A 13,911-nucleotide genomic window follows, 5' to 3' on the forward strand; every position below is an offset into this window, starting at 1 on the left:
TCTCCCTGTGTGCATACGTGTGTAAGCGTTGGAGTGTTTTGAATGTGCGTGTGCATATATATGTTGTGCATACATGCTGGGAAGGGGATTCCCCATCTCCACAGGCTGCAATAACCCCCAGCCCACGGTAAGACCCATCCCCAGGTGGGTGCATCCCCAGGTAGGTGCATCCCCAGGTAGGTGCATCCCCAGCCCAGCCCGCTCCCCAGAACAGCCGCTCCCCGCTTGCTTGGGGGGACACACGAGGTCTCCTCTCCTCGCCAGCCCCCTGCCCGGCTCAGCCCCATCCCTGCTCGGAGCCGTAGCATCTCCCCCAGCCCTTTGCAGCCTGGCTGCAGCTGCGGGTCCCCCCAGAGAGCCCCCCGCCCTCGCCCCGCGCGGGGCAGCGGCAGCCACGTGCCGGGCACAGCTTGCGGGGACGAGGCACTCGGCAGCTCCCACCGGGCTCCCGGCAGCAGCCGGCGCGCGGGGCTGGGGGACGGAGAGGCACTGAGCTGTGCGAGGACACGTGGAGCGTGGGGTCCCCGCGCGAGGGGCCGTGGGGGCTGCGGGGAGGAGAGACCTCGACGGCAGCCAGAAGCTGTTTCGGGTTTTTAGCGCAGCTGGGAAATGAGGACTCGTGGGTGCTGCGGGGGCCGGGTCACGCGCACCCCCGCTCTCGGTAGGGGCGACGGCTTAGACGGGGTGAAGTCAGGACGCCTGTGTCCCCTGCGCAGGCACGACGCTGCCATTCACGGAGCAGGCAGGATGCGTCCCAGCGCCTCTGCGCCGCCACGGGTGCAGAGCCGACCCGCGTGTGCGTGCGCTTGCACGTGCGCATCTCCCTGTGCGTGTTTCTGCATTGCTCACAAGAGTGTGTGCACACCCAGACCTTGCAGGACAACGCATCAGCACGTGTGTGCCTGGTGTGTCAGCGTGCACGCGTGCAAAGGGTTGTCTGCACGTGTCTGTGCCTGCGCGTGTGGTATTCGTGTGTGCACGCCTGTATGGGCACATCCAGGTAGGTGCACACGCGTGTGCGTGTCTGGGGCAGCACATGTCTGACTATGTGCGTGTTTGTCTACACATGCGTGCACGCGTGCTCATGATGTGCACCCCATGAACGCCGGGGCCAGACGGGCAGAGCCCCGGGGCAGAGCCAGCAGCAGCTCCATGTTAGATGCACCCACCCTCACCCCGCAGCCGAGCCCACCACCACCCACCCCCTCCCCATGCCTCTGGAGATGATCTTCCCAGGGAGTCCCATGGCCAGTGCTGGTCCCATGGCCAGCGCTGGCCACCAGCAGCAGCCCATGGAGCCCAGCCCCAAGGTCAGGGATCCCAGCTGGACCCCAGCATGGGGGGGTTCGGATCCTCTGGTTCCCCCCAGGCAGCCCCTCCCCACCACTACCACGCTGAAGACCACGGAAAAGGAGACAACAGCCCCGGGGCAATGCTGCTTGAAACAAGACCACAACTTTATTTGAGCTAAAAACCCAATTCTGCTTTCTTTACAAAAGGATAAACATTTGCTCTCAGTACAAAAGGGAAGAAGCCCCAGGACCCAGGGGCTGGGCAGGGACCTCCGGAGCTCAAGTCATCTCCAAATTCCCAACTCTATACAAAACGCCTCTGCAAAACAGGGAGGTTTGGCCAGCCGGGCTCACAAGGCCAGTAGGACATCAAAAATAGTTGCCTGGATTTTCTTGAAAACAAAAATAGTTGCATAGCCTTTCAAAGTTATTGCTCATATAGAAATACAAGGGACGAGTTGGGAGCTGCCGGGCACGCTCAGCCTCCAGAATCCAAGAAATGGCAATGTAAAATCTGTAGTTCAACATTAAATATGTAACCCCTTGGTTAAATACGTGGTTTCATCACCAGAAAATAGACCGTGAGGGCAGGAAGGAAATAAATTAAATAAATAATGGCTAATAAATAATCCTGGAGCAACAGGAGCACTGCAAAAACCACACGTCTCCACAAAGCTAACTCCAACTAAGCACTTGGAAGTCAACTGGAAGATGAGGAGGCTATTTAGCACATTCCACATTTCATGTAAAATGGAAGGAAATAAATTAGACCCCCCCCACACACAGTAAATAATAAATAAAACAGGAAATTAAGACACACTTCTTTTTGCAGGATGTCTTCAGGACACAGATCATGATAAATAACACTACAAACCGTAAGAAGACGTGGCCCTAGTCAGGAGCAAGGGTTCAGCTGAGAGCTGGTCTTCCAGCCAGGATATTTGTGCTCTGAAAGACCAAAGGTCTCTTAACGAGGTTTCAAGATCCGTGTGCTGATAATCTCATGGTGGTTATAGGTCACAGGCGAGGTCTGAGGCTCAGGAGAGGACGGGCAGCAGGGCTCAGCGCAGGAGGAGAGCAGTGGAGGGGCCACCATGGAGAAGCTCTGAGCCTGGCTGGACCATGAATGATATGGTGGCAGCAAAGATAAGGTTCTCCATTGGGTGGGAAGCTTCAAGGAGGAGCAACTGTGTTGGTCTTCTGCAAATGGTCCAGATCATTCCCATCCAGCCATGGCTGGACTGGGAAAACCATGACCCCACCAGGGTGTGTGGAAGGGAAACTGGTCATCCCAAGGGGCGGGAGGGGCTTGTCTCCACCTGATGTGAGACAGAGATGTGCCCACGCCCCACCACCCCAAGGAGGGAGGAAAAGGAGCCGTAACGTCTTGGCAATGGATGATCCCAAGTGCTGGAGTGCGTTCAGACAGAAAGTCCTGCAGGGTGAAGCCACCTTCATGAGCATCTCTGGGGGAGAGGGAGCGGGAGGCAACGGCTCAGCTTTTGGCGATGGCTTCTCAGAGTTCAGCTGTCCGGAAGGGCTCACGTGGCTCCTGGGGACAGCTCAGAAATCAGCAAGGTGGCACCAGTGCAGACCTGTTGGGAGAGGACAGGAGGGCTGGCTGAACCTGCCACAGCGATGTCCTGCAGAGATGCTCAGAAGCCTCTCACCCCGTAGCGGCAATATCCTCGCTCCAGTTGTGTCCGTTCTAGAAACAGCTCCACGACGCGGCTGAACTTCTTTCTGCGTCAAGAATTTGGGTCTAACTCTGCTTTGCTATTCATTGAAGATGGCGTTGAGCTGAGGCCCGGCCACGTGGTGTGGGTAGGACTCATAGCTCATGTCTATGGGGATCTCGTAGCGGGGCACTGTGTTTTGGAAGTGAGAGGCATGTCCATGTGCTCCAGCCAGGCTGACTGAGGGATAGTGGGCCATGAAGGTGTAGGATTTATCCAGGTCTGGAGACCCATCTTGCTTCAAGGAGAAGTTCCCGCTGATGCTCAGGGGCGGCGTCAGGGGACCCTCATAGGGGGGTGTGGTGCAGTCAGAGGGATGGTTTCCAAAGGAAGCATCCACCAAGCTCTTGAAGGTCGGAGGCTTTAAATGCAGCAGATGTGTTTCCATGGTCCCGTAGGGTGGGCTTGGGAGCCCTGGGGACTGGTAGCTGAAGGAGTGGCTGGATATGGCCGATTCACATGCCGGGGACTTTTCTTCATGCTTCTCCAGGAACAAGGTCTGCGATCCCAGCTGCAGACAGCCAGCCACCAGGTTGCTGGTGGGCTGGGACAAGCCCTTGCAGAGCATCTCCACAAAGCTCTTCCCTTCCGGAGTCTGCCCCGTCTCGAGCACCTCAGACAGAGCCCAGATGTAGTTCCTTGCAAGCCTCAGTGTCTCAATCTTGGACAATTTCTGAGTCTTGGAGTAGCAGGGCATCACCCTCCTCAGGTTGTCAAGAGCATCATTCAGACCGTGCATCCGCGTGCGCTCCCGGGCGTTGGCCTTCACCCGCCGGGCCCTGAACCGCTCCAGCCTCGCCTTGGTCATTTTCTTCTTCTTTGGTCCTCTTCTCTTCGGCTTTTCCCCATCATCCTCTTCCTCCTCTTCTTCTTCGATGCTGTCGTGCTCTTCATTCAAGCCAGACATCAACCCAAAAGGACCTTGCCTGCCGTCCTCTTCCTTCAGCTCATCTTTGGAGCTCAACGTTTCGTCCATCCAGGCTTGGGTGCTCACAAGCTCCGCCATGTCTTTGGGCTTGGCGTACGTCTTGGTCATCTCTGATCTCTGCAACAAAGGCACAAGGAGATGTTAATAAATTCCAGCAGGAGAGTTGCTCAACATGCTGAGGGCATTAGGAACTGAGGACAAAATCACCTTCCAGAGGCATCAACTGCTTTCTGTCCACCAATGGTACCTACAGAATCTGTTTATCCATCATCTCTCTATTTATCTATCTACAATAATTTCTGGTGAATTTTTTTGGGAGCCACTGAAGCCTCTCCCTGGGGCCCAGCAGCTCTTTTCCAGGGCTCAGGGCTTCCAACAATTCAGTTTTGGGTTTATTCCCACCCATGAGTCCCTCCCCTCATGGCTTCAACCTTGGTTGTCACGTTAGGAGTTGCAAAAGAGAGCTTGAAAGTAAAGGTCCTCTGCCTTTGGAGATTTTCTTGCCTGAGCTCTTCTAACCTGAGCACATTTGCTTGAACCTTCTTTTCCCTCTGCCATAACGAACCCAGTCACACCGCAGAAACCAGCCTGGGTTTCACGTTAATCAGCCCCCCAAATCCTGTCATCGCGCCTGACTCATTTAATAAAGCTTAACATCTAAGCAGCTTTGCTGCAAGTGTGCTGCCCAAGCCCTGGCTCCACTGGCCCTGTCCACCCCATGTGGAAAATCCCACTTTTAATATGCGTGATGGGGCTTGCGGGTTGGATTAGGGTATTAATTGCTGCCCACGGCCATCGTATCCCCGGGGGACCATGTGGCCCCAATTAACTCTTCGGCAGAGTAATGGGGGTCCGTCAGATGCGGTGAAGGACCATTTTTGGGACGAATGGACGGGTCTGGCTGAGCCAGGATGGAGCAGGTCCAAATACCTTCTGCCAGCGTCCCGGTGGGACCACAGGGCTGCACCCACTTTGCACGGCGAGAGCAGCCCAGAAACGGCTGCAGATCTGCTCCAAAACCCCTCCAGGCTGCAGTCTGGGGCTTACTTTCACCCCACCCTTGGGCACCTATCCCAAACGCAACACACCTGCCTGCAGCTCCCATCCCTCACTGGTCCCGTGCACCAGAATCCATCCCAGAAGAAAATCACCAGGTTTGGGGCTCTGTCCAAGAGGCGAGCCCAGCGTCTTCCTGCCTTCCCTGCACTTCGCGGCGCAGTTTTCCCATGGAAATGTTTCAGAAGGTCGTCTCTTTGGAAATCCAGTTTGAATTTTTAGGGATTTTGCTCTCTTTCTCCAGAATATTAATTTTTTTAACAGGGGGGGAAAGTAGACAAAGAGGGAATTGCCTGATGAAGTCACTTTGGTAGCTTCCCAGTTTCCTAAGTAAGGAGATGGTGGGAAGCCACTGTGAAATGGGAAGCTTCTCCAGCCCATTATCTTGGATACCTTTCATTTTCAAACATCTCCATCCCACATTGTCTGAAAGAACCACAAGGAACCCATTGCAGGAAAAAGCCTGCTGTAGCCGAAAAACTTAATTTTCAAGTAGGGCTGGCTCAGCTCATAGCAGAGGGAGATGCTCTCCCTTTGTGTCACCAGCCACCGAGCTCCCGTCCCAAAACAAGCGGGTCCAACTCCTTCTCCTTTCCTGTAGGACCAGGGACTTGGTTTCAACCATGGTTTCCTTCCAATGGATTCGATCCCCCAGAGAAGGACCGTTGGTTCAGGACAAAGACTGACTGACTCCAGCCCTGCACAGCCCCTGGAACGAAGACCCTGACCCTGGACAGGGCCACCCAAAGCAGAAGAAACACAGAGGGCTGGGCAGGAGGATGCAGGAAAGATGCTGGCACAAGAGCCAGGAACAAAACAGGCAGCTGGAGCCAGGAATTCATCACGGAGAGGGGCAGGAGAGACAAGAAACCCACAAGGAGACCTTGAAAATTAGAATTTGCTTGAGACCTCTGCACCACAGCAGGATGTGGCCCAGCTGTACGTGGACCCGGTGGGCTCCGGCTGCAGGGCAGATTAAAAGCCCTACAGCTGCTCCATCAGCTCCAGCACGGCCAACAGGGTGGCTACGGGGGCACCCGTGGCGGCTGAGTCCTGAACCCAGGGCTGCCCAGAGCTCCCAGTCCCACTCATGGTCCCAGTCCCAGTCCCACTCTCAGCCAAGTGGAGCAGGGGAGAGGGGATGCACTAACATTTGGGTGGGGGGAATCTGCGCAACGGCAGCCCTGCAGCATCCACAGAGACCTGGAAAAGGGGGAGGAAGGTGGGGGATGCCGTTTTCTTCCCTGCTGGGGTCCTGGCCCCGGGCAGGACTCGCTGGGGAAGGGGCTGCGCTTGCAGAGCACCGGGCACCCCAGCCGAGCTCCCCTCCCCGGGCTGCCCCCTCCGGGAGGAGAGAAACAAAAGCTGAGGCCTGGGGCAGGTCCTTCATCTCCCCCATCACCTTCACCATCCCCACCGAAAGCCTGGTCGCGACGTGGCCGGGGGTGGCTGGACCCGCTGCCAGCCAGTGCCCGGCTCCGGGGCAGGGCAGACCCCCAGCACGGGGGTCCCCACCCAGCTCCGGGGCTGCGGCTCCATCCCCGACGGCTGCGGGGAGCTGGCGGGGAGGCGGCTGGGGCTCGGTGCTGCCGGCTCCATCCCACCCTTCGCCCTGCACCCCCGGCGGCTCCCCTCGGAGGGCGCAGAGCCCCCCCGGGACGGGGTCCCGCTGCTCCGCCGTCGGGGCAGACCCCCCCGCGCCGTCCCGGCGGGTGGCCCGGTGAACCGGGGGCACCGAGCGGCCGCCGAGCCCCGTCGGAGGGACCGACACGTCCTTTCGGGTCCCTCGCACCCCCGGGGGTCCCGGTCCTCCCTTACCTGGGCACCGGAGCGAGTCCCCGCTGTCACTTGCCCGGGCGCATGGTGCCTCCAGCCCCGGGGGCGCAGGCAGCTCCCGCGGCGGCGGCGGCACCGGGAGCGGCACCGGGAGCGGCACCGGGAGCGACCCCGGCAGCGGGCAGCTCTGCTGTCGAGCGGTTTTGAGAGCTCCGCGCTGCCGGCGGCTCCTGCCCGGCCGCGGATCCCGCGTGGCTCCTCCCACGGGGGGAGGTGACCGAGTCCGGCTCCTCCCGCCACCCCACCGGGGCCCCGACGGCAACCCTGGGCATCCCTGGATCGGTGCCCCCGGTCCCTGGGCATCCCTGGATGGGCCCCTAGACGAGCATCCTCGGGTGGGTACACTGGCCACGGTCCCGTGGATGAGCATCCCTGAATGGGCACCCTTGGGTGAGCATCCCTGGATCAGCATCCCTGGACCAGCACCCTTGGGTGAGCACTCTAGGATGAACACCTTAGGATGGGCATCCCTGGATGGGCACCCTTAGATGGGCATCCCTGGATGGGCATCTCTGAATGGGCACCCTTGGATGAGCAGCCTTAGATGGGCACCCCTAGGTGGGCACCCCTGGACGGGCACCCCTGGACGTCCGCCCCACCTTGCCCAGCACCAGGACAGACCCTGCCGTGCAGCTCCCTCCAGGGGGGGAGTCCCCAGGGGGGTCCCCATTCAACAGGGCATGGCCAAGCATGATGTGACGGTGACACGGGGCTGCCAGGGTCTCAGACTCGGGCATCATCACCCGCTGCCCCCCTTGGCCCGGCACTGCCATGGTGATGCCGGTGCTTGGGAGAGCCGGGGGGGGCCAGGCTCTGGGCGACGCTGGCTCCGACTCAGGTGCTGGGGGTGGGCGCGGGGGCCACGGCTCCCTCCCAGCTGTAATGAGAGAGCAAAGGGGGAGTAATTAGTGGCTGGTACGGCCAGAAGGGGCCCGGCTGAGCTCTCCGCTGCTCAGACAAGGGAAGGGGCCCCGGGCTCCACAGCCCTCAGCCGGCGAGAGGGGGCGATGGAAAAAGACCCCCCCATTAATTAAGGGACGGGCGTTACGGGTCGCCTTGCTCTGCCTCTCTGTCCTGGAGCTCGGCTCCTCCAACCGCGGGGGCTGCAGCCGCCCAGCCTGGGGAAGGGGCTGGGCTGGGACCCTCTGCAGCAGCGGGGCTTGAAGCGGGAGACAGCGATGGCACCCCAAAAGTCACACACACACCCCCTCCATCCCTGCCCGGATTCTGGTCCCGGAGCTCAGCATCACGGCGTGGGAGCCTCCCCGCACGCGCCAGCCCGCAGGACCCTTCACATTAATTTAGAGCGCTTGCAATCATGTCTTTGGCAGCCTGGGATTACAGGGAATACTAATTAATTCATTAGTGGATTCATGGCTTACTTCCCACCACCAGGCTGGGACGGGCAGGGCAGGCAGGAACAGATTGCGGCCAATAAATCTGCCTGTTGCCACACTGCCCGGCTCGGCGGTGGCTTCGTCCCCTCCCTGACAGATGGCTCCAACAGGTCCGGGCACCCGCACAAAGGGGCCGGTGGGCGCCCGGAGGGGGGGACACGGCAAAACTTCCCCCAGGAGCCGGCGGTGGCCCCCAGATGCCGGGAGCGGGAGTGACCCCCGGGAGCGAGCGGGGCGATGGCGGGCGCATTGTCTGCCGGCCCCGCTGCCTTTCAGCGCCCGGCCACGTGCCGCTCGCTAATCCCATTGTGCGGGGGCTTTGCATCTGTTGGGGTTACGGGCGGCTCTGGCCCCCCGGGACTGCTCTCGCAAGATGTTCAACCTTCCCGCTCCCGCCTCCATCGCCAGCCCCGGGGGTGGGCACCGCAGCCCCGGGATGGGGACCTCGGTGGGCAGAGGGTGGGGGGGCTGTGGCTGGGGTGGAGGCACAGCCCCCCCGCCCCATCCCGGGTGGGCGCTGGGGGTCTCCGAGGTGGACGGGAGGGAAGCGCAGCCGGGCATTACCATTTACCAGCGGGGCTCAGCCCCACATTCAGCCCCCGGCAAACCAGGGCTGTGCTAGTGATCCCCAAACCCCAAGCTGTGCCCACCCCAGGAGCCTCCCACCCCCCCGCAGAGTCCTCCCACCCCCATGTGTCCTTTCCTTGTGTCACTCCCTCCTCGATGTCCCCTGCGGAGCCCTCTCATCCCCTTCGTGTCTTTCCATCCCTCCCAGGCATCCTCCATCCCCCATTTAACCCTCCCATCTCTCAGGGGTCGTCCCCTCAGGTCCCCCATCCCCTGCAGGTCCCCCATCCCCTGCAGGTCCCCCACATCTCAGCCCGTCCCCCCCATTGCCTTCCCACCACCCCGCATCCCTCTCCAGCTCTCCATTCCCCGGGCACTGGTGGCTCCGAACACCGGCTCGTTACCCCACACCCACCTCAGCTCAGGGGCATGGCTTGGGTCCCCGTCAACCTGCATGTTCCCACCCATGCCTGCTCATCCTGAGCCTCAGTTTCCCTCTGTGCTGTGGGGCTCTGAGCAGTGCAGACCATGAGGAACAGACTGCACCGTCCCCATGACACCTAGAGAAGATGTGGCAGGTCCCAAATTTACCCCCAAATTTGTCCATGTTACCCCCATCTGTTGGTCACACGCAAGATGTCCCTCACCCTGTGGCCCTTCCCTGGTGCTCTGCAGGGAGATCTCCCTTAAAAGCATCGTCCTTCTCAGATGTTCCACATCCTGGACCTGCAAACACGGCGGGGTAAACCGCGTCCCAGCGGGGCTAGGGAGATGCGGGGGACTCGGGGGGACCTGGAGCAGGTCCTCCCAATGGCTGCAAGACTTGCCAAAAGGAGCTAGATTTGGGGTGCTCCACCTTGATGCTGCTCCACCTTGACGATGCTCCATCCTGGGATGCTCCACCTCGATGATGCTCCACCCTGGGATGCTCCACCTTGACGATGCTCCACCCTGGGATGTTCCACCTTGACGGTGCTCCATCCTGGGATGCTCCACCTCGATGATGCTCCACCCTGGGATGCTCCACCTTGACGATGCTCCATCCTGGGATGCTCCACCTTGACGATGCTCCACCCTGGGATGTTCCACCTTGACGATGCTCCATCCTGGGATGCTCCACCTCGATGATGCTCCACCCTGGGATGCTCCACCTTGACGATGCTCCATCCTGGGATGTTCCACCTCGATGATGCTTCACCCTGGGATGCTCCACCTTGACGATGCTCCATCCTTGGATGTTCCACCTCGACGATGCTCCACCCTGGGATGTTCCACCTCGACGATGTGCCATCCTGGGATGCTCCACCTCAACGATGCTCCACCTGGAAAGGGGATGAAGCCATCACTCAGATGCTCCTGGCAGGGCACAAACTTGCACATACAAGGGGCAAAATTTGGGGATGATAAGAAGAGGGAGAAGCTCATCCCACCCCTGTCCCCGTGTCCCACCAGCACCCTGGGCCACCACCCCCCGCCCCAGCATTTCTCTCCATCCCCTAATGCCCTTGCCAGCCCCTGGCCTCAGAGGGGCCGCGGCCTGGAAGGGAGGGTAATTGCCAGAGTAAATATTGTGAAAGCCGACTGCCGCCCCGGTGCCGGCTGCCCACCACCCCCGTGCCCGGGCCGGCATTCCTGGGCCTGTGCGGAAACGCAATTACCGCGTATTAACGGGGTCTAATTTAATCCCGGCAGCTGCGCCCGGGACGGCTGATTTGCATGACACTGGGGAATGCAATTAAAGAGAAATCAGGGGCTGGGGGGCCCGGCGGGGCGGCGGGGGGCCAGGGGGGCCGCGGCCAGCGCTCGCTGACCCGTATTTGTCAATTTGAGCGATGGTGGCACCGGGGAGAGGTGGCGGGGGTGCTGTGACAAAGGGACGCTGTCCCTGGGGTCCCCCAGCAGCTCAGTTTTGGGGATCTCCCAAGCCCCACGGGCACCGTGCTGGTGGCCCAACCATGGGGTCCAGTTGGGTGTTTCACCACCCTGATGGCTGTTGGTGCTGGAGAAGGGACAGGTCAGGGGCTGGGGACACTCTGTGGGGACCAGCCGCGTCCCCAGCCCTCGCCGCAGCACTCGTCCTGCCTGCTGGCTGCCTCCTGCCCCCCAAAACCCCCAGGCGTCGGGCATAGCACCCAGTGTGTCCCGATGTTTCGGGGTGCTCTGGAGATGTACGGGGCTGAGCCTCTCGCACGGCTCCCTGCCTCAGTTTCCCCTGCCCAGCCCAGGGCTGCTCCCCGGCGAGGAGGCAGGCGGAGGTGGGATGCTGAAGTGCCCAGATGGATCGGGAGGCACAGATGGGCTCGAACATCCCCGGCAAGCGGGGAGGGAAGGGTCACAACCCCGCTGTCCCACTGGAGCAAGCCCCCTGTTCAGCGCAGAAGCCGTTCCCGGAGCGGCTGCTGGCCCGCTGGGCTCCTGGTTGCCCGCAGGATGCAGCTGCTGCGGGCAGAGCTGGGAGAGCCCCGATTCACTCCCGGTTGCCTCCGGCCCCGTGGAGCTGGCAGGGATGCCCAGGCATCGTCCTCCCGAGAGCAGGGCTGGGGACAACCTGGAGCTGGGGGACGCTGGAGACGGTCCCTGTTTAGGGGAGACATCTCCATCACACGCAGGGGACAGCAAGTGACACCCCAGCTGTGCCGTCACCTGGTGCATCAGCCCAGGTGAAGCCAGGACGTCCCCACGGCTCCGTGGGGACCCCGTTGCCAGAGCTCTCTGGAAAAGAGAAGAGTGCAATGCCCAGCACCTTGTCCAGAAAAGGATTTATCAGGGTGGGGAAAGACCCTTTTCCCCAGCACTGCTGGGGCAGAAACCCCCCGAGGTTCAGCCCCGAGAGGGGCCTTTCCTGCTTAATTAATTAAATCCATTAATCCCACCGGCAGGCCCACGGGGGGGAGCGTCCTGGGTGGGCTCAGCAGCATGAACCTGGCTGCTGGAGAGCAGGATTCAGCCCGTCACGTCCCCTTCCCCCTGCCCCACGCATGCACATGGTGGGGTCCCCACCTCAGGGCAGCTCAGCGTGGCACGGAGAGCACCAAAAAAACAGGGGTGCAGCCCCGACCCGCAGCCGGGGTGCGGGTGCCTGGGACCATGTGTTGGCGGGTGGGGTCCCCGGCTTTGCATCTCGATGAAGGTTCCCAGCTTGGCGTAATTCGGTGGTCGACATCTGCCCGTCGGGGCTGCTCGCGGTCTGGGGGTTGTTTGTGGTCTGGGGGTGCTGGTCCAGCCCCGCTCCATCGCTCCTTGACAGCTCAGGGGGGTCTCCAGCCCCAGGCAGCCCTTTGCCCTCCCACCCATCACCCCGGCTGCCTGCCAGCAGGACCCTTGCTCCTCTGCTTGCTGCAAAACTCCCTGGGGTGCTCAGCACAGCACCCAGCCCCTCCCCTGCACACCCTAATTTCGATAACGAGGTATTTTCTTATATGACCACTGCAGAGCAGACCCCAACGGGCCCGGGTCGCGAGCGGGAGCTGCACAGCTCCCGAAGGAAAAGCCACGGGCTGTCCCAGGTGGCTGCAGCGGTGATGGCACACACAGCCCTGGGGCCACCGTGTCACCCCGTTGCGCCCGGGGACTGTCACCCTTCGGGGAAGGCAGCACACGCGTGTGCGAGGGTGCAGAGCCAGAAATGGAGCCGGGTGAGCGCCAGCCGAGCATCCCCGGGCGGGAGCTGACATCTGCTGGTAAGAAACCTCAGCAGCCGACACGGGGTGCCCCGCGTCCCCTCGGGGTGCTCACCGGGCCCGCGTCCGGGTGTCCCCCCAAATCTGGGGGAAAGGAGAGCTTGTCCGTGCAGAGGGCCTGGAGCGGGAGGGCTCGTGCAAACCTGCGCCTCCTCCGCTGTGGGGGTTGCAGGCAGCACAGCCCTGGGGGTGCTGGGCAGATCTGGGGGGCCAGGACATGGGGTACAGCACAGCCCCAGGTTTATAGGACAGGTTTGGGGGACCAGGACACGGGGTACAGCACAGCCCTGTGGATGCTGGGCAGATCTGGGGGGCCAGGACATGGGGTACAGCACAGCCCTGGGGCCACAGGACAGTTTTGGGGGACCAGGACATGGGGTACAGCACAGCCCTGAGGTCACAGGACAGATTTGGGGGACCAGAACATGGGGTACAGCACAGCCCTGAGGTCACAGGACAGATTTGGGGGACCAGAACATGGGGTACAGCACAGCCCTGAGGTCACAGGACAGATCTGGGGGGCCAGGACATGGGGTACAGCACAGCCCTGGGGCCACAGGACAGTTTTGGGGGACCAGGACATGGGGTACAGCACAGCCCTGAGGTCACAGGACAGATTTGGGGGACCAGAACATGGGGTACAGCACAGCCCTGAGGTCACAGGACAAATTTGGGGGACCAGGACATGGGGTACAGCACAGCCCTGAGGTCACAGGACAGATCTGGGGGGCCAGGACATGGGGTACAGCACAGCCCTGGGGCCACAGGACAGTTTTGGGGTGCCAGGACGCGGGGTACAGCACAGCCCTGGGGCCACAGGACAGATTTGGGGTGCCAGGACGCGGGGTACAGCACAGCCCTGGGGCCACAGGACTTTGGGATGGGCATTGCCCTGTGCACCGCACAACCCCACATCCCTGGGTGCCACCCCGCATCCCAGGGCTCCCCCCCCGCTGCTGTCTGCACCCACTTCTACCCCTTAAACCCTCAGGGTGGGGACGCAAGGACCCTGCGAGGGCATCGCCAGGGCGGTCCTGGCCTCTTGGGACCGGATTCATCCCAGCGAAGAACCTTTCGGGGTCTGCCCGGAGCCTGCCCCGAAGTCCCCAGAGGCTGGAGGGGCTTTGTCTCGGGTGCCCCTGCCCCAGCCAGGCTCTGCAGGAGGAGGAGGAGGAGGAGGAGGAAGATGCCTTGGCACAGGCGGTGACGCTGCTGCCTGGACGGCAACCACGGGCCCCAGATGTTGAGCTGCGGGCACGGCTTTGCCGGGAGCTGCCGTCTCTGCCCGTTTGGCAACCTCCTCGCCCAGCTGCCGCCCCCTCTCCTCCGGCTCCGCAGCCGGGGCTGCCGTCCCCCCGGAGCATCCCTGGACCGTCCCCCGGGACCGCGGGCGGCGAGGAGCTGCCATGGCACCTGGTC

At 61.6% G+C, this 13,911-nt stretch overlaps 1 protein-coding gene across 1 annotated transcript; it reads right to left on the minus strand.

Moving 5' to 3' along the window:
• Positions 1–3,068: 3,068 nt before the first annotated feature.
• Positions 3,069–4,064, minus strand: NEUROD4 (neuronal differentiation 4). The gene has a single exon (XM_075133689.1). It carries the CDS (start codon positions 4,062–4,064, stop codon positions 3,069–3,071), a length of 996 nt encoding a protein of 331 aa, XP_074989790.1.
• Between the last annotated feature and the right edge of the window lie 9,847 nt (positions 4,065–13,911).

This window comes from Calonectris borealis, chromosome 30, assembly GCF_964195595.1.
Source record: "Calonectris borealis chromosome 30, bCalBor7.hap1.2, whole genome shotgun sequence".
Taxonomy (NCBI): domain Eukaryota; kingdom Metazoa; phylum Chordata; class Aves; order Procellariiformes; family Procellariidae; genus Calonectris; species Calonectris borealis.